General features: G+C 42.3%; 1 protein-coding gene across 10 annotated transcripts in view; it reads left to right on the forward strand.

Annotated features, from left to right (window-relative positions):
* RIN2 (Ras and Rab interactor 2) overlaps window positions 1–24,799 on the forward strand; it is a 223,095-nt gene that overhangs the window by 108,881 nt on the left and 89,415 nt on the right. For 4 of the 10 annotated variants that reach the window (XM_053200295.1, XM_053200294.1, XM_053200296.1 and 1 more), the window contains one exon: window positions 6,121–6,213. In XM_053200295.1, coding sequence (XP_053056270.1) covers window positions 6,157–6,213 — 57 coding nt within the window. In that variant the 5' untranslated portion in view covers window positions 6,121–6,156. Of the gene's footprint in view, window positions 1–1,308; window positions 2,532–2,831; window positions 3,144–5,349; window positions 5,908–6,120; window positions 6,214–24,799 lie in introns of those variants that run through there. The other 6 variants (XM_053200299.1, XM_027069488.2, XM_027069485.2 and 3 more) reach the window with 5 other exon arrangements.

Raw genomic sequence — 24,799 nt, forward strand, 5'->3', positions numbered from 1 at the left:
ACCAGTGTTTCTTAAAGGCACCTTTAATAAACGACATGGCCATAGATTCTTGACTCAGCATCTCTGGAAAGAGTTAATTCAAAATTTTTTAAAAAGTGTATCACTTAATCTATTGTATCTGCAGTGTTGACTCAATTCAAGAGCTGTCAGGTTATTAAATTAAAATTAACCACCTACACAAAATTCACCATCATATACTTTTTAGCATCATGGCCAGAGAGGCTTAGAAAAGAAAGGTCTAAGCTCAGGTGCTCACAGGTTGACAGGTAAACCCTGAGGAAGACCTGGAGTGTGTGGCTCCCTGTCCATGGCCTCCTTTGGCTTAGGAGCTAATGCGGCTTACAAGGCTTCCTCATTGTAGGTGTGAAATCACTGCAGGGTGTTACCACTTAACATGTGGAGCTTTTCAAGTAAGGAGGCTGAGAAGACACATACTTTTTTTAAAAAAATTTTTTTTCAAGTTTATTTTTGAGAGAGAGAGAGAGAGCACAAGGGGAGAGGGGAGAGGGAGACATAGAATCTGAAGCAGGCTCCAGGCGCTGAACTGTCAACACAGAGCCAGATGTGGGGCTTGAACCCATGAACCTTGAGATCATGACCTGAGCTGAAGTTGGTTGCTTAACTGGCTGAGCCACCCAGGTGCCCCAAGACACATACTTTTGAAATGTCAAAAGAGACTGGCCTGGGAGGTAGCCACCCTCTCTCCCTTCACAGCCATGTTTCCAGGTGGGCAGAGTGCACCAGCCTTGAGGACTGAGCCATGCTTAAGAGAAGTGGTTACCTAGGGAAAAAATAGGGATGTCTGTAGGGAAATGCAAGCTGGAGAAGCAGGAAGCTAATCCTTGAATGGCCCAAGGAGTAAAATGAGGGTGATGGGTGGGAGGTGACAGAGACAGTTTCCCATCCAAGTAAAGGAGGAGTTTCTTGACAGCTGAGCTTCCCACCTGTTGCCCAAGGTGGCGTGCATTGCCCTTGGTGGAAGTGTTCACACCTTTGCCATGGGGGCACCAGCATGTCGTAGACTCTGGGTCTAACGTTCTCTCTTGTCTAGCAAAAGAGCGGGATGCAGGATTGAAAGCGAGAGATGGCTAATGTCCGGGAAAAGACAAGAGCCCCAAATAAGGGTCCTTGCCCCATTTTTATTAGGATCAGAAGGCTTACAAACATGGCGATGGACGTGCACAAAGGGACAATGAATTTGTGAACATTAACTTGTGGATGGGAGGGAAAGGGGGTCTTGAGGATATTCGGGGTTAGGGGTTTGGGTTAATACAAAAGGAAATCTGGGCGCCAGGCAGTCGGGAGGAGAGTTGTTTACAGTGGACATGAGGCAGCACCTCTGTTTATCTTAGCTAGCCTAGGGACCAGACAGACAGGGGAAATAACCTGAGGGTTGACAAGGCACCTTTTCTTTTTTTAACCATCTCCGCTCTGGGCTGTTTTGCCTGCAACGCAGCCATCCATAGTCCAATTCACCAGTTTACCTAACCTGGCCCTATCCTCCCGTGAAAGCAGCTTTTCTGCTACGGTACTAAATTGGGGGCGCTTCCCCCTGAATATCTAATCTTGTGTATTTCATATACCTATGTATTGGGCACCTTTGCGCCTGTTCCTATTTTAGGCCTTTGCCTCTCTCTCTCTATTCTGGGGGCTCTGCACCCCCTCTCTATTTTGGAGTGCCTTTGCACCTCCCTATTCTTGGCGTGTCTTTGCACCCCCCTATTCTTGGGGTGCCAGTCTGGTTTACCCAAACTTGGGTGTGAGCATTTTATGGCTTTGTATTTCTTTATGCTTTGTTAACCCATTGGTGTAAGCCCGGGGGATTCCTAGGCTTATCTCTCACACCAGCAGAGCTAATGCAGCATGGATATGGCGAGAGTCTCTGGGAGGCACCAGTTTTCCAAGGATGCAAGGGGTGGACCTCCAGTGCAATTAACCCCATTGTTGGGCCAGTCCTAGGAGTGGCAGAAATGCTCCTTGATTAAAAAAAAAAAAAAATTATTTGATGGTCCTGGGAAATTACTCCTGGGAAAATTGAGGTACTGAATGTTGTTTCCAATTCTATTTAAAACTACACTTATTAGTAAGAGGGCTGGGAATACAGTTCTTTGCTTCTCATTTCTTCCAACGAACTAGTTTCTCTTTTCAATGAAAAAATTGCATAATCTTAAAACTTAAGAGAAAAAAAAAGGTTCACTATCAACTGAGGGAAAATCAGTGCTGGACAGTGATACAAAATGCTTAAAGAAAAAAATTTTAAAAATTCATGTAATTTGAATTGTCAAGCCAGAGCCTGGAATCGAGTTTTTCTGTCCAGCTTGTAAAATCCCTGGTAATACAAAGATAATTATGGAAATATTCAGAGACTTTCCCTGGATCCAGACACAGAGCCGCCCCACTGGCTTTTACCTCTTAGTAAAGAGGAAAAGCATTCAAAAGACAGACCTGCCGTCATTGGAGCCACTTAAAGAACCAGCAAAAAGGTGACGTGCATTTCTCAGGATTGGCCTTGACCTGACAGGTCCCCAGGGGTGAGTCATTTTCTCCTTCTTCAGTCAGTTTGGCTGTAAAATAATTATAATAACGAGATCTTGTTTACTAAGAGCTGAAGTCCACTTCGCCTTGTCTCATTCAGCTGCCAGAAAGGAGAGGAAGAGAGGTAGTGATTAGAAGGCTTTTGTGGCTAACTGTCGTAGCAGCTCGGTGTTGAGAAACCATGCCTTGAATAAGCGAAGTCTCTTGTAAATTGGACTTGTGAGTAGTGGGTGCCCGTGTAAGTGTCCCTCTGCTTCTCTTGTGGGTCTGCACTTGTGACCTGAAGCAAACAAATAGGAAGGGTAGTTTGACTAAATAAATGGAGAGGGGACAGGGTAGGCGGGAAGGGGAGGAAGGAGCCTCCATCTCGGTCGGACCCTCCATCTTGCCAAGATCTGGCCTGTGGCCAAGTAGAGCAAAAGCTGCGAGAGTGCCAGTGGCTCAACCAAGCCCCACTGATCACTGGCCTGGAAGCTGGGCACTCGGTGTCTCTCTCCCTGCAGCCAGTCTTCAGCCAGGGTCCGGGCGGTGGTGCCTCAGTGCCTGTCCTCAGTGGCTCTCAGTTGAACGAGCTGGACAGTGAGCCTGGAGCCTGGACTGACCACTCAGTGAGTCCTTTACGCTGAAAATTCAGAACAGACCTTCACCTCAGCAGTGGCTCTTGGGGCCACCTGAGAAGCCATGGCTAGGTTTACTCTCCAGTGGCAGAGCCTGGTGTTTGTGTGAGAGAGGAATACTCACTTCCTGCCTTTGTCCCTTAACTGACTGGAGCAGCCGGCTTCGTTTACATTCCTCTAGTGGTGTTATTGAAAAGCCTTGGCAGCTCCCAAATGTCCCACTAGGGCTTTTCCCCCACCCCTCCCCACCCCCCACTATCTTTTTTTTTTTTTAATTTATTTTTTTCTAGCTTTTAGCTAGCATCTGGAAAGATCCACTGGTTGCGATGGGCTCATTTTTCAAGAATCCGCTTTACCTTCAGGGAAATCAGGAAAGGAGCAAGCTCTCAATGTATAAATGTGGAGGAATTTTACAACCTCTCAAACTACTGCACCTTTTTTGTTTCAGTCCAGCATGTTACTGGAATGGTTTTAGGACGGAACTGCTAGTGTAACCCCTTGGGGTAGGGAGGGGTGAGGAGCCATGAATGGAAAGAAGTTATCCATTTTAAATTGTATTACAATCTGTCCTTATTGAGTTAAAGTCTTAGAGGTTATGGTTTGGGAAGGAAACTTGTTACAATGGTAAGGAACTTAAACCAGAACTTTTGGGGGGGATCTTAAGAACTATATATATATATATATATATATATATATATATATATATATATAGGTGTTTTTTTTTTTTAATGAGAATAATCTATGATGTGCTGCTGTCCGCTTGGATTTCATTCAACTGGAAGGACCCGTGGTCGTGCTTGGCAGCCTGCTCTTATCACCTGCTGTCATCTTCCTCCTGGAACAGCCTTTTGAAGAAGGAGAGAGGCAACCTGCATTTTCCTGAAGAAATGTGATAGGTCTGCCTGCCTGGCACGCACGGAATCTACACTGGATGGTTCCCTGAGGACCACTTGAAGTTGAAGTGCATGCATGCAATTTTCAGGCAGCTAATTAAACTAGTAAACTTCTGGAATCCAGACTGCTCCCTGGCTATAGGCGAAATGCCCTGCCTGTCGTGGCTCATCAGAAGGGGTTTGTCTATGGAAATCTTAGGAACAGAACAAAGAGACTTCGATCTGCATGAGGAATGAAGTCTTGGCTCTTGCCAGCAGCTCCTTAACTGCTGCATGATGTCAAATCCCTCGCCTAGAAAACGTCTGAAAGGAAAAGAATTGCACATTAGGCTTGGTTTCAGGAAGTGTTCTTTCTTTATGTGTGTGCTTCTGCATGGAAACAGTTAATCATGTGCTCCCTCAGGTTACGGTGTGGCTCCCTGTCTCCTCTTAGTTCCGAACACAGCCCTGTGTTTTCATTCTGGAGTCACTCCAATCTGTGGACTTTGCTAGTAAGTGATGAACTTCAAAGGCCTTGGAGCTGGGGTTCCGTTCAGCTGCTGAGCCTGACAACCTGAAGATCCAGAGTCAGCAGAATTGCAAAGGAGAGCTCCCGTCTTCTCAGGAGGTTTTGGAATGCTCGCCTCCATCCCAGCAAGTGGAAAGCAACACAGGGAAGGCACCTCTGAACCTTTACAGAGAGGGAGCCATGGAGGGAGGAATAAATTGGCGAGGGTTCCCGAAGGAGGGATGGGTAGCACTGCGTTACTGTCTTCCTATAGATGAGATTCTACAGATCAACAGAGTCCCCTATGAATGTGAACATAGGGGCAAATCTTGAGGCCAAAATGAGCCTCTTGCCAAAAAGTATTCTTTGCTAATGCACATGTAGCTCTCTGCTAAGTAATTATGCTTTTCCACTTGTTGAAATGTCCCTTTGGTGCTATTGGCTCTCTGCCCATCCCCCCCCCCCCCCCCCCAGCAATAATGAAATTGCTTTTGCAAATTGGCAGCAGCTACTGTGGCTTTGGCTTTGGTGCCTCCCGACCCCACCCCTGCAGCTCAACCCCCTTTAATATTCCTTAATGTGGCGTGACCTGTTTTCACTTTATTGTCCTTATACCATGTTGGTGATGGTCAGGACGAGCTTCGTCTTGAGCGTGTTATGGCAAACAGAAGAGATTGTGAGCAGGAGAACAGTTTTATACTTGCTCCTGGCCCAGCCTCCCTGGGTAAGGAAGGTTTAGGGATGCCCCCCTCTCCAGGTCTGCACTGCACGCTGGCTGGGGTAAGGCCAGCTGCCTGGGTGTGCGTGTGTTTTACTTAGGAGTGGACACTGAAGGCTTTGTAGCCAAGAGGGAAGATTATCGAGTTTTGATGCTCAAGTGAGGGAAATTCCAAGCTGAAATGACCACAGTTATGATTCAGAATCATATCATGCCTTTAAATTTTTCTCTGCATTCCAAAGTGCACTGCCCCCCTCCCCTTGGGTTATCATGGAGCTGTTTCCGTGTTGTTTCTTATACAAACTTATCTCTGTAAACAGGGACGTAGGATTTCATCTCAATCTTTGATTTCTAAGGAGAAAATAAAGGGATTTATTCCCAGTGCCCTTGTGTTGACCTTGCCTGGGGGAGAGGGCTAGCAGAGCTGATGATGACCTCATCTCATTCCGGCAGGATTTCCTGGGACATGCAGGGCCTCATTCTTCTGCTGTCCCTCTGTGTTCAGCCACATTAAGTCCATAAGCTTCAGAGCAGATTACGGTGACATCTAATATCGGTCCCTTTAGGACTCGAGCATGAGGTCAAGCAAACATACAAAGCAATCATTATACTTTCCGCAGTCCCAGAGACCTTCTGCGTCAGCTGGAGAAACAGGAGGTGGGGCAGTGAGGTGGGGCACAGACTAGGAACTGAGCTGTCTGGAGCAGGAAATCAGCCTGAAAGGGGATGGAAGGGCTTTGGTGGGAAATAAATGGCACTGTGTTGTTGACGGAAAAAGATCTTGGCAGGACTGTTGTTGTGAGTGTTCTGTGGCTTAGAAAGGAATTTCCTACAGGCTGGACTAACCATTAAAAATATCTCTACCTTCAGGAGTCCCGGGCGTGCAATAGAGCATCACTGGGGGAGATGTCAGCTTGGACCATGGGTGCCCGCGGTCTGGACAAGCGAGGAAGTTTCTTTAAGGTAAAAGGAAGCCTTGATTGGGATTTCTAATGGGCAGGCTTTCTCACTTTGCTGGGCTGCTTGAGGAGCTGCAGAGTGAAGCCTGTTCTGAGCCAGCTCTGGAGGGGTGGGGTGGGGGGGGGAAGTTTGCCTGAACCCAGCTGCGAGCTGTTACTGGGTTTACAGTAGGTTGGAGTTTTTGTGACCTAGTGATTCCAGACAGGCCCGGGATCTAGGGCCTGCGAGATGCAACCCTGTATAAAACAGTTGAGGCAATCTTTATCTGTTCCTTTTTCAACTGGATGATTTTATGATAGAAGCTGGATTTTGCATTCCAGTCAACCGATGCTGTAGGCAAGTGTGTTTTGCACTTTACTTGACTGTATGAATCACGTAGGTCCTCTTTAAAGAACAACAACAACAACAACAACAACAACAAACAGATTCCTGGGTCTCACCCTAGACTGATTGTTATTTGCTGGTGTATTTTATCAAATACTTAGAGGCCTCTTATGATCAGGCAAGAGAGAACCAAGGCATGATTAAAACTGTGCCACTCTCCATATGCATATAGATGTTAATGGGTTGAAATTACTTTGCTAGTTTAATGAGATTCTAAATGGGTATTTTATATACTCTGTGTGTATGTTGTAAATTAAGACTTGGTGGTCATTTCAAATTTGCACTTGGGAATTCATTTCCTTATGGCTTTTGCTTTGTATAAAAAACAAGATCATGTAAAGGAGTAGAAAAACGGAGGTAAAATGTGCATTTGAAATCTGTCATAGGAAAGTGTTCAGACATCCTATCTTTTTCCTCAAAGGAGGAATAACACAGGAGCCTCCTAATTACCGAGGAAAACGGACAATGTTTACTAATTCTCCCATCTTGATGGGTTGCAAGTGTGTATTAACTTGCATGTATATGCTTCCCATTTGCAAAAGACTAAACCGATTTACTATGTCAATTTTGGACTCCATAAAAATCTATCAGAAGAGCCTTGTTGATACAGCAAAGCTAAATTCAACAAGCCAACCACAGTAAGGAAGGACATCATCAGGACACAGTCCCACTGGTGTGCAAGTGGGAGGACGGGAGACATCTTCATAGGGTTCAGAGGTCTGGGCTTGGGTCCCTTAAGCTGTATTTTCCAAGGCAGAGAATTGATCGGATTTCAGCAGAGTATGTGGCATAATAGTTCCGGATTGGTGGATTCAGCAAGACAATGGTCTTGAATAGAATCTTGGCAAGTTAATTATTGTTTGATGAGCAAGCTTTTCCCAGGTGAGCAAACTGTTTGCCAGGACAAATTGTCTTGTAGGAATTTCCTGCAGCAACTAGCAAAGTGATTTGTTGGTTTAAAGCCTTAACATCCTGGGTACGAATATCCTGGAAGAAATAGTTATGTTGACACAGATGGTCTCGATTCTCCGTCCTCATAGTTATGTGATGTGGATGTAGCCAGCTCTGTTCTTCATTCGTTTACTCAACTTGGAATAAAGCTGTACAACATCCACCCACTTGAGGCAGATGAGGGACTTTTCAAGTCTCTTATAGACCAGGCACTAATCCACCAGGCTCCTGACTCATCTCCAGTTCCTGGATCCTGTGTTATGTGGAGATACTTACTTCATCCTGGTAGAGGGGACAAACCCACCCCCCTCCTTAACACAAGGCGCTGCCTACATCAGCCTAACTATTGGTTAGTCTGTAATTACCACCTTATGCTCAGGAAATATGGGGTGGGGAGGGGGGTGGAATCTTACATAGCAGTTAGACTTTATAGTCAAAGCAAAAGAAGAAAATCAAGTATGGTCAAAATTGCCTTTGAAAATTCCTGAGGGAGGGTCCATATTGGACTCAATACCACCTGTTGATTTCATGGTAGCCAGTGTGTCCTGAAGTCCTGGGGAGAAAAAAAATTTTTTTTTCAGTTGGACAGCAGGTAAAGCAGTTAACTTGTATTTCTGGGCTATGTCCTATGAAAGAATCAATCAGGCAAGAAGTGAGAGGCCTGCCTGACCCCAATGAAGACAAGTCTTGCTCATCTCTCCTGCGTCACATGTCCTGGAAGAAAATGTTGACCAAGAGGTCTGCACTGTTTAACTTGGTATCGTCTTTCTTTTTTTTCTTCTTCTTTTCTTCCCCAGAGCTTAAATTGTTTAAGTTACATACTCCAAGGTAATGGTACATTTTATACTTCTTTTCTTTCTTTTCTCTTCTTCATAGATAATATTATTCTTTATAATGACTATTCCATAATTAATGATGGAGTAGTATTAGTTATTATAATATTAAGTAAATAAATATGATTGTTAGTTATTATTAATGATTTCACAATTTAGGCATGTAGTTATCCGCAAGGATGAAGTCAACTGCCCTTTGGACACAGGTCAGGTGGGTTAAGGCACCTTTGTGTCTTGCAACTTATCTGAGTCATTTCCATGACCCAGGATAGATAGAAAACCACAAACCGAAGCTTACCAGTTGGTTAGCAATTCTGATTTTGAAAATACAAATTGAATAAGGGAAGATAATGATGAAAAAGAGGCCTGGTGATTGTCTTTCAATTATCTACACTTTACACAAAATCACGTGAGCCCTAATAGCTGAGAAATGTGTATGGAATTCATCTGTGAGCCAAGAATGTAACCAAGTATTCTTACACTTCATGAAATTGTCCTGTCTGGTTATAGGGCATCACTGATGTTTGGGAAGCACAGCATGGCAGTAAGAGTCATTCCAAAATTTAGCCCTCCCCCCACCTCCCTAGGTATATGGAGTCAACCTCGGGTCTCAAAGTCCACTTCTTCAGGAAAGATTTTTCAGGAACACCACATTGGGGTATATATTCTCAGAGCCCCATTTACTTCTCACATGAAACATTATTTTCTTTTATGACTTGTAGTGTGTTTAGTATTGTGAATATTTGATTGGCTACTGAAGATTGTCTGAGCATTCTGGGGTGGTTGACAGTGCCCCATGGTTATTATTCATGTGGAATCACATCCTGGAAGCCTGGCCACAGAAATCCTATCCTGGACAAACACATTTTCCACAGTCCTTCCCATCGTGAAGCACCATCGTGAATTTTTTCAGAAATGCGTCTTCCTGGTCTACAAGGCGTCCATTAAAACATATACGGGGAAGCAGGTGATGCCCTGGACAAAGCAACCAGAGTTATCTGCACGTCAATATAGAAGTGAACACCTGTTACTATACATTTCAGGATGTATTGTGTGAAAGAGCTTGTGTAAGAAAGACATCATCTAGGCTAGAAAAGCTCTAGGTGGTTCTGCACTAGCAGACAAACTCAAAGTTAGCTTTGATCCCTCCTTTCCTGAATAGCAAAGCTTCCTCCAAGCCACCCACACCCCTTCCCCATCCAGAGGCCCAGTTCTGGAAGATTCCTCTCAAGTCACCAAACTCCCCACCATCCTCCTTCCTCTACAGACACTTTCCCATTTCTGTTCTCATTCTTTCATTTCTGGGCACTACAGATGATGCCTTTAATGTGTCTGCACTACCACCAGGCGTGTTTATTTCCAAACCATCCCATCATCCACTTTGCCTGCTTGCAGACTCTGGCTTTATGCTGGGCCCAGGACTGGTCTGTATTCTTTACCTTGACAGTTGAGGTCTTCTGGCTCTCCTTTCCCTGCTTCTTCCTCCACTGGTCCTACCACTGTGCCCTCTTGGGTCTGCTGCTGTGGTCCAAACCTGCAGGTGCCCAGATTCCAGGCTTGGCCCATCCCTCCTCTTCCCCCTCACCTTCCACCTCTCCCCACCAGGCTCCTAACTACCCTTCCAGGCTGACATAGACACACTGTATCCATTGACAAAGGAACTCACATGGTCTGAGCTGATATCTACCTTTATTTTTGTCTGAAGATAAAATTGTGGTAGATGGCCTAGCTATGGCTCCAGCATGGTACCAGGAAGTAAACTTCAATTCATACATAACTTTAGCTCTGCTATGAGTGATTTCCTCTGTCCTTTTGTTGCTGTTTCCTTGCCCCCGAGGGGGCAGCCTCTTATGGCAGAGAACAATTCCAGAAGAGGACCAGTGTGTATTGCCCACTTAACAGTCCAATTTCTTCCAGGAGTGCCTGGGTGAGCCTGCCCTGTGCCATGTACAAGTTGGTAGAGTTCTCTGTTTCTCAGTGACTGCTTCCCAGCCTCCTTTGCTCCCAGGACAGGAGAACAGTTGGTCTTAACTGACCAGGAAAAAAATACGTTTGGACTCCAGGGATCCTGCCCTCCTGTGTTTCCCAACCGCTCCCTTCTGCGGGGACACGCTCTGAGCCTGGGCTCACAAACCAGCTGGGAAGTTTGAGGGCACAGTTCAGCAGCAGAGGCTAAGTTTGAGAAATCCTTTTTTGGTCATTTTGAATGGTTTGGATAACAGGTGCATCATGTTTCAGACCTTTCAGAGAAGCCATAGAAGAGAGCTCTCTGGCACCATAAAGAATAGAGTGTGACTAGTTTTGAAGAAACCTGATTGCTAAAATGTGACTGTACAAAATAGATAACCCAGAGGTGATGATTCACTTCACCCTGACTGCCTTCCCTTAACTATCAGTCTTTCCTCAGCATTTGAAATGTTATTCTGTTTTCAAAAATTCTGTCTGCAGGCAGATTTTCAATCATCCAGAAGTGGTGCAATCGCACACCTTGGGTGATTCCCAGCATTCAAACTTCCAGACTATTCCTGGTGTGGAGAGTCATTTCTTTCAGGCACAGTTCAGTACAGCAATTCACTGTTGTGTGACCGTGGACAGAGATGGCAGGGGCTTGAAAAGTAATGAATGGAACCAAAATCACATTTTAGTCAGTAATTTCATTGGACAAATCCTTACGTGGCTCTGTGGACACTTAAAAGCCAAAGGTATGAGCGCCACACCCTTAATCTTTTAGCATGCCCCCTGGACAGTGAATGGACATCACCTCACATGCCAGACAGCCAGGGAGGCACCATGTACCAGTCTATACTCAAGAAAGGACTAAGCACCCTGCAGTGAGAACAAAATAGAGATTAGAGATTTGGTCAGAGCAGATGACATATTGATAATTATTCATAATAATGTTGCAAAGCATAGCTGACATCAGTATTTGGTGTATCTTTTGTTTTCCATAAATAAATTCTTCCCAGACGCTTAAACCTGGAGAGGGCTTAGAGAGGTGCTGTCCCTTGGAAATATGAAGTCAGCTACAGGGGTCATTTTAAATGTTCTAGTAGCCACATTTAAAAAAAAAGTGAAATTGATTTTAATAATATGTTTTGTTTAACTTAGTATATCTAAAATATTGTCATGTAAATGTGTAATCGATATGAAAGTATGAATCAGATATTCTATATACTTTTTTTTTTGTACCATGACTTTGAAATCTGGTTTGTACTTTACACTGAGCACATCTCAATTCAGACTAGCCACATTTCAAGTGCTCGGTTGCCACATGTGGCTGGTGGCTGCCGTTTTGGACAGTTGGAGGGCTACATTTTATGTTGTCTAAACCACCTCCTGTTACAGATGGGTAAACTGAGGTCCAGGGTAAACTGAAGTGCCAGGACTGGTTCGTCTATAGGACTGATGGGAACTGGACCTGACTTTTTCCTGAGGCACCCTACCCTATATAGCCCACCCAAGGGGTCCACTCTGATCCCTTTCCCCTTCTTCCAGTGGGATTTCCCAGGAAACTCCATCTAGAGAGGTCATGAGGACAGTGATGTCTCTTTGGAAGAGAGGTTGGCTTTTTTGGATGCACATGCTTGTCTCTCACCATCTGCTCCAGATCCCTCCAGGACACATATCAGTCCCCCAGGGCATGACTTTCTAGGAATGCCATTATAATTATTAGACAGCAGTTCCCAGTTGTGTTTTCAAAAAGCGATGGATTTCATGGTTTTATTGGATAGCTTTTCTAGCACATTTTGGCCATTCATTTCTTTCTTCTTCTTTTTTTTTTAAGATTTTTTTAAATGTTTATTTTTTTGAGAGAGAGAGAGAGCACACAGACATGTGAGTGGGGGAGGGGCAGAGGTGGGGGACAGAAGATTAGTAGCAGGCTCTGTGCTGACAGTGAGCCCAATGCAGGGCTCATGAACCATGAGATCATGAGATCATGACCTGAGCTGAAGCTGGACGCTCAACTGAGCCACCCAGTTGTCCCTGGCCATTCATTTCTGATATTAAATATTACATTTTGGGCTGCAACACATTCTCACTTGCTTTAAGGAACTTTTTTTTAAAAAAACAAAATCAGGGGGCGCCTGGGTGGCGCAGTCGGTTAAGCGTCCGACTTCAGCCAGGTCACGATCTCGCGGTCCGTGAGTTCGAGCCCCGCGTCGGGCTCTGGGCTGATGGCTCGGAGCCTGGAGCCTGTTTCCGATTCTGTGTCTCCCTCTCTCTCTGCCCCTCCCCCGTTCATGCTCTGTCTCTCTCTGTCCCAAAAATAAATAAACGTTGAAAAAAATTTAAAAAAAATAATAAAAAAACAAAATCAGAAGTAAAATAGATTTCCTTGGTTCCCCTCAACCACGTATTTCTCCAGGATTACGTATAACTCTGAGTTTTCATTATCAGTGGGATACCAAGGAGGGAGATGTAGATTTGAAGGAGTATTAAAGGACTATTATGTCAACATATAATTGTCAGAAAGTTAAAACATAACTCTCATACAATATGGAATGAACATCTGTCAAAGCTTTATTCACCCCATGCATGAAACCAGGAAACCAGCATAAATCTGGTTCAAAGAACACTTTGACAAGGGTCATATCTGTGGTGTATACCTGTTAAAAAGTCCTTCTGTAATAAGTTTACCAAGTTAAAAATCAAAACTGGTTAAAGTCCTACAGGCAATAAAACTCTAATCTTTGGGATAATCTTTTTTTTTTTTTGAACAGAAATCTCCAGGCTGACATGTAACCATCCAGTACCCAAGCTGTTCATTAGTTCCACATAGCAAAGTCAAACATAGGTACATCCCCTTAGGTAATTAAATAATCTTTAGGTGATTTTGTTAAATAATGCTCAAGCACAGTGCTCAAAAACAAAAGGGCTCTTCTACCTGGAAACTTTAAAACCTTCTAATAAACAACTCTTGGGCAAAAGGGGAAATGCAAAATAGAATTACAGAATTTCTAAAAAAATAATCAGAACACTATGGCAAAATGGAATTACATAATTTCTAAAAAGTAATTAAAACACTACCTGTTAGAATCCATGTCATATATTTAAAGCAGAGGTCAGAGGAAAATTCATAGCATTAAACATGTCAAAAAAGACATGTCCCACCCACCTTTTGGCCTTATTTTCAAGTTTTAAATAGTGTTCTTTATTAACACTGAAATGGCTTATTCCCTGCCTCTTCTATGACCCTCCCCTTTTCTCGTCCCCATCTTTCTCCAACCAGGGATTATGCCTTTAAAGAGTGCATTTCTTCAGTGAGGTCATAGAACCATGGGAAAGCTTGTTCTGACTTTGATTTAGAGGTGATTTCTCCTTAGAGGAGAAACTTCCTGTTCACTGGGGAATCAAAGATATATTAATAGCATTAATTTCTGGACTCTTTTTCATAATGGAAAAGCCTCACAATGATATTTTGGATATTGCTCTGATACCTAAAGTCAAATACCAGAGGCTGATAAAATCCTTGCGTGTAAGTTTTACGGACTGAGGTGCCAATGTATGTGGAGCCTAATTTCCCAGGATAGATTTTCTTTCAAACATCTTTACATGGTAAGCAAAACCTATTTTCACAACAAATTTGAAGCTCTATTATCTATTGCTATATAACTAATTGCCCCCACACCTTAGTGACTTAAAACAAGTGTCTGTACCTCACTGTTTCTGGAGGTCAGAAACCTAGGCTTGTTTAATGGAGTGCCTCTGGTGCTGGGTCACTATGAGATCACTGCCGAGTTGTTGGCTGGGCTGTATTCTTATCAGGTGGCTCAAACGGAGAGCCTACTTCAAACTCACTTGGCAGGTGTCTATCCCTCTCCACAGGGCTGGCCTCAGGACAAGGCAGATGGCTTCCCCCCAAGGTAAGCCATATAGGAGAAAACAAGAGAGACAAAAGCTAGAGTCTGTTTATAACCTGATCTTGAGAGTGATGCCCCATTACTTCTGCCGTTTTCTGTTTGTTAGAAGCCAGTCAGGTAGTCCAGCCCTAACTCAAGGGGGCATTACTCAAAGGTGTGACTACAAGGATGTCTAGAGTTTACCAGCCATCTTAGAGACAAAGACATAGGCAAATAGTTTAGTTACAAAGTCAAAAACCTACAGGGCCAGACAGAATGATGGGAGTGAAATGAATAAGTGGGCCTGTCTGGTGTTGGGCAGGTAGTTTTGGTGGGAACACAACTGGCGGGAGGGCACCAGACCCTACCAGGAGGGGGATGCTGCTAACTCAGTTCCAGCCAGATGCTGTTACAAGAGAATGAATCTGGGTCCTCTGATGTTTTTCAAGAGAGGCCAGAAATCTAGATTTTTATGTAAGAGAAACCCAATTTGTTTCAAATTTTAAAGATTTTATGTTTTTAAAGTAATCTCTACACTCAACATGGGGCTCAAACTCACAACCCTGAGATCAAGAGTCACATGCTCTATGACTGAGCCAGCCAGGTGTCCCAAGAACCTTTAAAAGTACAGTGAGGATGAAAGAAAATGCTTCTGAGGGCAGGCTCTGATCTGGGGTCTATCAGTTTGAACTCCTACTTAGTTAGCTGGAAGAAAGATCAGGCATGTGGAAAGTTCAGTCTCCTAACACTCTTGACCCCCCAGGAGGCTCGGGGGGTGTGCAAAGGATGCAGAGGCCCCAGCTGCTATTTCTCTTGGGGACCTCACATCCAGCAATGACAGAGCCTGTGAGTTCTGACTGAACCCTGAGATGCAGAGGATCATCCATGAATGGACTGAGGGAAACTTAGGCAAAGAGGCAGCAAGTTTCTCCAGGCCTTGACAGTGCCTTGGATCAGCGCATGGTCACCAAGGTCTGTAGGGATCATAAGTTGTACAAACTCCTCCTCCCACCATGAAGAGCAGCTTCTCATGTTTAGCTGACAGGGCACCAAGAGCCCACTATCCCAGATGTTACAGGTGTCAAGGGAGGAGCTAGTTTGGGATACAGAGTCTTCTTTCTGCTTTGTCTTCTCTTATAAAAAGGAGAATGGCTTGCCAAAAATATCTCTCCTTCCTTCCTTCCTGTAATTCCACGTGGAGACTCATTTTGAGTTAATAAGTAGCACTTAACTGGCAGAATGTCAGGTGATAACATTAGTCATTCACAACTTAGTATAAAGTAGGGCTTTATGAACCACTAGCTGAGATCAGCCTAGAGAAGAAATTTGAGTTCATGTGCATTGAGGAGAAGGGGATAGAATAAGGCAAATCGGGATTCCTGAGGGGAAGGATGGACCTCAGGGACCCACTGTGGGTGGGCCAGGCAGCATGGGCACCAGTCACCCAGAGTGGAGAGGATGTCAGGAAGTAATAGGTTGAGATACAGATAATCATATATTTTGGATAGTCTCCAAACACCATTGCCCTGAACCTGGAGGCTGAGTGGTTCTACATGGGCCCTTTATTTAGGACACATCTTTTACCACCAAAAGAAAAGTGTCTCCATTCACAGCACACTGACACAAAATGTGTGAGCTTTTCCCACACGAACCAATTTATTCCCCAATTCTCTGTGGACACTAGCTGGGCATTCAAGTCTGACACTAAATAAACAGAATTAGCCTAGACATCACAGGTTAAGGGCTCATTCCCAGAAGACTGCTCCCACTTCAGATACCAATGGCAAGCAGTGAGTTCCCAGATTATCCCCACTTCTGTCCAACCTGACTATAAATCAGTGGCTCCCACAACCCCTCTTTAGGTACAGTAATTCCCTAGAATGGCTCCCAGAACTCAGGGAAACGAGTCACTTACTATTACCAGTGTCTTATAAAGGATACAGATGAATAACTAGATGAAGAGATACATAGAGGAGGTTCTGGAAGGGTCTTGAGCACAGGAGCTTTTGTCCCCATAGAGTTTGGGATGTGCCTCTCTTGGCTTCACCAATCAGAAGCTCTTCAAACCCCTGCATTCAGAGTTTTTATGGAGACTCATTATGCAGGCACAGTTGACTGAATCGTAGGCCATTAGTGATTAGCTCCATCCCCAGCCCCACTTTCTTCCCCAGTGGTGGGGTCAGGGGTGGGGCTGAAACTTCCAGCTCTGTAATCACAGGGTTGGTTACCCTGGCTATGAGCCCCCATTCTAAAGCTATCCAGGGGCTACCTGCCACCAGTCATCTCATTACTATAAACCCAGGTATGAACCAAGGGGTCTTGCAGTGAATAACAAAATATGCTCCTATCACTTCCATCATTTAGGAAATTCCAAGGGTTTTAGAGCTATGTGTCAGGAGGCCCAAGGAGAATGAGAACCATCACAAAGACAAACCCTATAAGCACAAACCATTCCCCTTCAGATGGCACCATTAATGAACAGATGGGAGTTTTTGATGACAAATCCAGCCAGTCTGAAAGGCAAAGCACAACCCCATTAGCAATGTCCTGGGAGATACAGATGCTGACATTATCTTCCCAAGCCAGTGTCAGAGTAAAGGGAAGGAAGTGAAGAACAAAGGGTTTTATGTTTAGTTAAAATATGAGGTCTTGCTCTGAGGTCTTGGGAGGAAGAGTCTACCTCAATGCCAGCTTCTTCTCTTCCTTGTCAGTTTGAATTGGAGATTTGCATCATCTGTGCAGGACCAGATGTCGGGTGGAGGCTTCTTTAGCTATAAGATGCATATCCAAGGTTTAAGTTCCTGAAGTTTGGCTGCCATCTGAGTAGTAAGGGGGGCCTGGTTTAGTTCCTTCCAAGGAGATTCAAGGGCAGTCTCTGTTTTTACTGATTCCAAATCAGAAGAGTGGGAGTAAATTGGAGACATTAGTTTGGAGAGTTGTAACCGGATTTTCGAGTAAACTAGAAGAAATCAGGATCCAGTCCAAATTATAGGTCTATAACAGAGCCTCAAGAAAATTAACAAGCTTGGAATCTAATATAGATAACAGTGTAAACATAATTTATTTTCTCTGCAATTACCCGCATTTTTAATAGTAAAACTAACTTGTTGCATTCAACTTTGCCTGATTATTTATATAAGTGTAGCAGAGAATAGTGATTGAGAAAGTTTTTTTAAAGACTGCTTTGCTGGAACCTTGTAAATATGTTACCAGGAAGATTTTTACATCTGTCTCAAATGTGACAATCCAGTCAGAGCCTTGGTAATATAGCCAATATTTCCAACTGTGTCCTTTTATAAGAACAGGTTCTCATTGAACTTACATAAATAATTATTTTGTCACAAAAAAAAACACTCGAGTTTTTGAATTCTGGAGGCATCAGGTAGGGAGAAAGTACATGTTTCATCTTTCTTCACAAAAGTATATCTCAAGAAATTGTTAATAACTTGAGAGAAAAGAGAAAGGGATTTCCTAAAATCTGGAAGAGCAACACAATAGAAAACCAGTGATATTTTAAACAAGAAATCATAAAAACATAATCAGCATCCTCAGTTTATTTCTTGTTCTGCTTGAATTATTTCCACGCATTCTGGAAATTCTTACCCAGTTTAGTTGTATGATCTGAAAGTTATCTTGTATTCTAGGGTATAAGTCAGATTCCTTTCCATGGAATTTCTCTGAAGATGAAACACATTTGCAGGAATTTTGTAAAAGCCTCTGACTATAGCAATAACTGTAAATGACAAAAACTTAAACATGCCCATTATTAAATATTTGATGAGAATTCATTATAATGGAATTGACAAGGAAATTTGATTACTTCTGTGACATACCACATCTTGAAATAATGAATGACAAGTGATATCATATGAGGACATATCAGAGTTTTGGAACATTCATATTAATAACATTTACCCACACAATGTGACCTAAGAAGGTTTATCACTACTTATTTGACAATGCTTCCCTTGTATTTTAACACATGAAATAAACCTAATTAGCTTAACATCTCTTTTTGTAAGGAGAGAGAACAAATCCTTTGAAATATTCTAGTTGCTCTCTGGAAATTTTCAAAGTGAATTCAAGGTCAAGAAGACTTCATTTAGAATTTGACTTTAGAGAAGTTTGTCAAACATATTAAAAGGTTTGGACACTTGGCCAAATAGGATCATAGGTCGCCATGAAACAATACATAGTTATCCATTTAACCAAAATGGCAAAGACTTCACAGGCAAATACAGAGAGTTAAATAGTCATAAAAAGCCTTAACTTTTTTTAATATTGAAAAGACTCAGGTTTTTTTTTTTTCAAAGTAATCAAAGACCTGATAAAGACACAACGGAATCTTTGTTTTTCTAGCAAATTATGTTAAAGGTAAAGAAAACCTTTGTTTACAATTCCTTATTAAAAGCAGAGCAACAATCTAAGAAAACTGTGTCCCTTTAACAGAGAGAAAGACCAAATTCTAATTTTGTACCAGAGTACTTTTGGTATTAAAGCTCATTGTTAGATATATTTTCATCTTAGCCAGCTTGATCACATTTAAAAATTCCTTTTCAAAGATTCCTTTTCCACAAAACTTTTTTAAGTATTTTTTAAATTTTTATTTATTTTTGAGAGACAGAGCACTAGATGGGGAGAAGCAGAGAGAGGAAGACACAGAGTCCGAAGCAGGTTCCAGGCTCTGACCTGTCAGCACAGAGCCCGACGCAGGGCTCGAATCCACAAACCATGAGATCATGACCTGAGCCGAAGTCAGATGTTTAACCGACTGAGCCACCCAGGCGCCCCTTTCCACAAAACTCCTATAACATTTTTTTCTGTATTCAGATGTTGTCCTAAGTTTTCCCTATGTAAGTAACAAGCCTCACTTTAGGACAAAATTACTTTTTTTTCCCTCAACAAAAATGTATTTCCATTCCTCATACCTCCTCCCCCCTCCTCCTCCTTCCTCTCCTTATTCATCATCTTCTTCTTTTTTTTTTTTTCCAGTCCTGCTCCTTTCTGGCAGCTATCAGTTTGTCCTCTGCTGTTTCTGCTGGGCCTGTTTCTGCTATTTGTTTGTTTGTTTGTTTGTTTGTTTGTTTTAGATTTCACACATAAGTGAAATCATACAACATTTGTATTTCTCTGCCTGACTTATTTCACTTAGCATAATACCCCTTTAGGTCCATCCACATTGCTGCAAATAGTAAGCTCTCATTCTTTTTTATGGCTGAGTAATAGTCCATTACATATACATATATATATGCACATACACACACATATATATACACATACACACACACACACATTTGTGGATGGACACTTGGGTTACTTCTATATCTTGGTTATTGTAAATAATGCTGCAATAAACGTAAAGGTGAATATTATCTTTCTTAAATTAGTAGAGGATTTTTTCTTGGGGGGGGCAGGTAAATACCCAATGGTGGAATTACTGCATCATCTGGCATTTCTATTTTTTGGGGGGGGGAACCTCCATACTTTTTTCCACAGTGGTTGCACCAATTCACATTCCCACCAACAGTGAACTAAAGGGTTCCTTTTTCGCCACATCCTTGCCAACACTTGTTATTTCTAGTCTTTTTGATTTTAGCCATTCTGATAGGTGTGAGGTGATATCTCATTGTGGTTTTGATTTGCATTTTCCTGATGATGAGTGATTTTGAGCATCTTTTCATGTATCTGTTGGCCATCTGTCTGTCTTTGGAGAAATGTCTGCCCATTTTCAATCAGATTGTTTTTTCCTTGTACTTTCTTTTACTGACAGCAAACCTCCTACTTTTCTTGCATATAGACATGTTTCCTTTATTTTTAGTAGCTTTAACGGAATCTATCAATTAGGATAGGAGCCTGAACTAAGAAGTAAATGGTTGTGAACTGTATTTTAAACTAGCATTCTATAAATTGGCAAATTAATGCATACTTTTTATGATTTTTAGAAATATGTGCTTTTTTAAATTTTTTTTAAATTTATTTTTGAGACAGAGAGAGACAGAGCATGAGCAGGGGAGGGGCAGAGATAGAGGGGACACAGAATCTGAAGCAGGCTCCAGGTTCTGAGCTATCAGCACAGAGCCCAATGCAGGGCTTGAACTCACAGACTGTGAGACCGTGACCTGAGCTGAAGTTGGATGTTTAACCAACTGAGCCACTGAGGTGCCCCAAAATATGTGCTTTTTATAGTACATTTTTTTTTTTTAAAAAAAGCATGAAACATGTTTACTAATGAATCCAAATTTATCTTTTAGTTTCTCTCTATTAAGGAAGCCAAAAGTAGATAAACTTCTGTTTGGTATTTAGTGTTTCATTATTTTATCTTACTTGGAAATGATGTAGATATTGAATGAATTTAACTTAACTCATCACTTAACATAGCAAAACTAAGATTCCAGGTTACCAGAAAGATTTGGGGAAACTATTTTAAAAGCTTACCTAAAAACTTCATCTTATTTACATCTATCCAATTTACTTATTCTTAACAATTGTGTTTAGATTACCCACAAAACCTTTCATGAAACATTAGACAAATGTTTCATGAAACATTATTTCAAGTTATTTTTTGCTGGCAAATTTTGTAACGGGATAACACGAACTTAGGAAACCTAAGGTGAGATAAAAGCCTTATATTCAACGTCGATAACTCTAAGACATGTCTTTATTAATTAACAAAATTAAACTAGCTTTTATTTACCAAAAATCATCCTAGATCACATGAACTTGAAAAACATTTGTATTAGTTTCTATTGTATTTTTGAGATTTAGAAATGCTTTATTTATAAGCGTTTGTGTTTAAGTCAATTAAATAGAGTCATTTACAAATTAATTTTAACAATGCCATTAAGGGGTAAAAAAATGTCACACATCTGCAATAGACACACCTAAACATATAAAGGGAGACTTTATAGTGATTGTTTTAAAGTGTTTAGACATGAAACAGGTATGGTATTAAAAACTCACTAGTGTAAAAAGGAAAGTTGGATCCAAACTGTCTTCTGGTCAATGGAATAAGCTAAGGTTACCTGCTCAGGTGGCTATTTTTTGTTTTTTGTTTTTTTGCTAATATTCATGGACAAGATATAGGATTTTTCATTCATCTAAATTTTAAATGACCTTTCCCCATTTTGTTTCACCTCTGATAAGAATTACTTCACTGAGGGTTATGCTTTTAATATTTTCATCTCAAAGTCAGAGGGAAGATGCAGGTTCCTCCAAGAAGAACCTTGGTTTCCTAAGGCCAATAATTTACAAACATTTTGAGATTAAAAAAAAAAGGGAGAGGTTTTGGAATTGGTAAAAGGAATAGGTGAACCTTGAATTACCTAAAGCTACATTTCTAGTTTTGTAAAGATTTGTAAGAGAAGGACAGTTGCTTTTAATTTCTCAGAGAACTGGGTTGTAGCTTGGACATTAAGGACTGTGATACCTATCCACCTATGTTGGAATGTTTTATTGTTGTGGTTTTGGTTTTGGTTTTGGTTTCTCTTAGCTATTTACGGGGAAAATGTAGCCGTTTCTCAGTAAATCTGAGTCATATCAATTCTGGGAGGGGCTCACAGAGGGCCTTCCTTCAAAGGTAGATATGGGGTATCTATAAGGTCATTACCTTGGTGGACTTTTGTTTATGATCCCGTAAAGGCAATTCAGACAGAGGATAGCTAGAATGAGTACTCAAATAAAGGAGGATATAGGGAAGTAGTAAGAATTAAGCTAGTCTTATAGTCTTTTTGTGTTAGGTAATTTTTGTGTCTTTTTAATTTTTTATCAGCATTTTGCAACAACTCAGTGAAGCTAGTTTTGGAATTTTGAAGGTTTTGCTTTAAGTGCACTTCTTAAGTGATCTAGTCTAATTGGAATGTTTCCCATTATGGCCACTGTAATTCTAGGTTGTAATTCCCCTGAGGGCTGGCAGCAGTTTGGTAGGACCCTAGCCACAAATGGGATTTAATTCACATTTCTGTCCAGCTAAATCTAACCTCAAATGGGGGTGCAACTCACACTTCTGTCCAGTCTTATTTTGGGGTTCCCAACCTGACAGTTACCAATCCAAGTTCATTAGGACACAGAACAAGCTTAGTAAGATTTTACCATTTTTATAGATATTTATAGCTTCCAGGGCTATAGTTCTTAGATATAAAGTCAGCAGGTGTGCTGGAAGGTGGGACACGTAACTCTTTGGATTTTAAAGGATCTCATGTGAGCAAATTTTATTGACCTCATGCCTTCTGCTGGACCCAGTCCAGCTCAGATCAGAACCAGTCAGATCCTGGACCCAGTTCGGTTTTTAAATTAGACCCATTTCAAGCCCTGTTGGTAACCACCACCAGTTCCCAAAGTGGAAAGGGCTGGGGCTTTCCACTCTAAAACCTGGGAATGGCGGTCTGAAAAGCTAGGGGCTTGGCTCTGGGCAGAAGCTTTCACCAGTTCAAACTGATCTGCCTTGTACTGGACCAGGAGCTCCACACAAAAAGAGAGGAGGAACTTACTCATGGTCTTCTTCAGAAGTCATGAGAGACACCATGAACTGAAAGATCAAGGCTACCACACCATGTTTATCATTGTCCACAGGGCATTCCCTTCGGATCCTGTATCTGCCACCAAATCTGTTAAGCAATAAAAATTCAACTGAGTAATCTAAAAGACCAAATTGGCTGTATTGAATGATTCATGAATTGGGCAGCATCCCATGTAGCAAATAGAAAGGGGTCCTGTAGAGCTGCAGCAAAGGAAAGGTTTTGAAAGGTAGAGGGAGGGAAAAGGGAAATTATTAGCAAAGAATCCATTTTTTCAGGCAAGGTTGCCCTCCCAAGGGGAACACAGGGGATCCATCAGTGAATTTCTTAGTGCCGACCAGGAAAAATTCCATGTTGACTAGTTGAAGGTTACATTCCACCAGGGGTGGGGGTACAGGTCGCTGAAACTGAACTTAGGTGTTAAGTCTTGGTTTTACTGATGTGGGCCCTTAACATAAATGACTCCATTTCGGACCTGTGGTTTTTATTTTAATAGCATGTGTATTAGGTTAGGGAGCAGTTGATACTCTAAATGTGGTCCCTGGACCGGCAGCATTGGCATGGCCCAGAGTTTGTTAGCAAGGCAGTCTCGACTACTAGTTCTTGAGGTATGGTGTCAGCTTCCAACATTGGCCTCACCTGGAAACTTCTTAGAAATGTAGATTGTTGGATTCCACCCTAGACCTCATGATTCACACACAGGGGTGTCCAGCCATCTGTGTTTTAATAAGACCGCCAGGGGATTCATGTTTGGGAACTGCCATACTCTATTTGAATGAATAGACAGGATGGTACAAAAAGCATGGAAATGCCTGCGTTCTAGAGCTGATTTCATGTTCTTGTCTGGAAAATGGATTCTATCACCTTCCCAGCTGGGTTGTGAGCATCAGTCTGTTCAGAGGTAGTATTTTGATTCTTTCAGTCATTACCCGCTTTACAGGTGTGGGTGTGATTGCCCCTGTCTGAAACGATGTTCTATTTTGTTTTCTGTTGCTTCCTCAAGACACCTCCACGTTTCATTTTCTCTCTCAAGAGCGGCTGCACACAGACACACTAGTGGAGACCCTCGGAGGCAGGATGACTCAGCTGCTCAGAGCTTTGTAATGGACAGAAGCAAAATGGCCCCACTGAGCCCTGGTTGTTGCAACACCTGATGTTGCCACTTACCCTCAGGTGCTGGAACTTTCTCTGTGCTAAGGATCAGAGATGTGGGCCCCTCCCCTCCTCAGCAAAAGCTTGGGAGAAATGAATTCAGACTCTACTGTTGGTATGCACTGCCATTTACCAGAGGAACAGAAGAACAAGCAGAAGCAACATGTCCTTTACTAAATGCCCAGCATTTTGGTGAAAACTACTGTTTTGGTGCCACTCCATAGGCACAACCCAACCTTTCTGCTTACTCAATGACTTTTTAAATTTTATGTTTAATTTCAGAAACAGTATTCCAGGCATTGTTCTAAGCACTTTAAACCCGTTTACTTATTTAATCCTCATGTTATCATTATGCCCATTTTACAGAGGAGAAAACTGTAAAAGAGGTTATGAAACTTGCCCAGGGTCACACAGTTTGTGGATTCTGTAGTGGTTCCATGGTGATTGTGCTTTAACTTAGAAGGAATTTCATAGAGATGGGACCTATCACCCTTGGGGCTTTAAAATTCTGAGTCTGTGCCTTGGCCACCTCTGAAATGAGAAACAGGTTCCCCTCCTTCCCCTATTTTCCATGCCATTGTCCCTGTGTTTGACGCTTATTCATGGAGATGTGAGGCTCACCCGACTTTCCCTGTTCCACACCCATAGCTGTCCCTTTCAAATAGCCACCACTCAGATTTTCTGCCTCTGAAAGTGGGCCTTGCTCTTCTCAAAGACCACCCCGAATACATACTTCATCAGAATTGGGTTTACTAACTTGCTGAAGCCAGAGAGAACACACCAGAAGGAGCATGGGGCAGGTGGGGTGAGGGGGGGGTTGGAGGATGTCTCAGTAAGAGGTACTTGGGAGGGGCTTATTATAGGATTTGGGCTTGTGCTGGCTAATTCTAAAGAAGGGTTGCAGATTTAGGGAAGA

The sequence above is a fragment of the Acinonyx jubatus genome, chromosome A3 (genome assembly GCF_027475565.1).
Source record: "Acinonyx jubatus isolate Ajub_Pintada_27869175 chromosome A3, VMU_Ajub_asm_v1.0, whole genome shotgun sequence".
NCBI lineage: Eukaryota > Metazoa > Chordata > Mammalia > Carnivora > Felidae > Acinonyx > Acinonyx jubatus.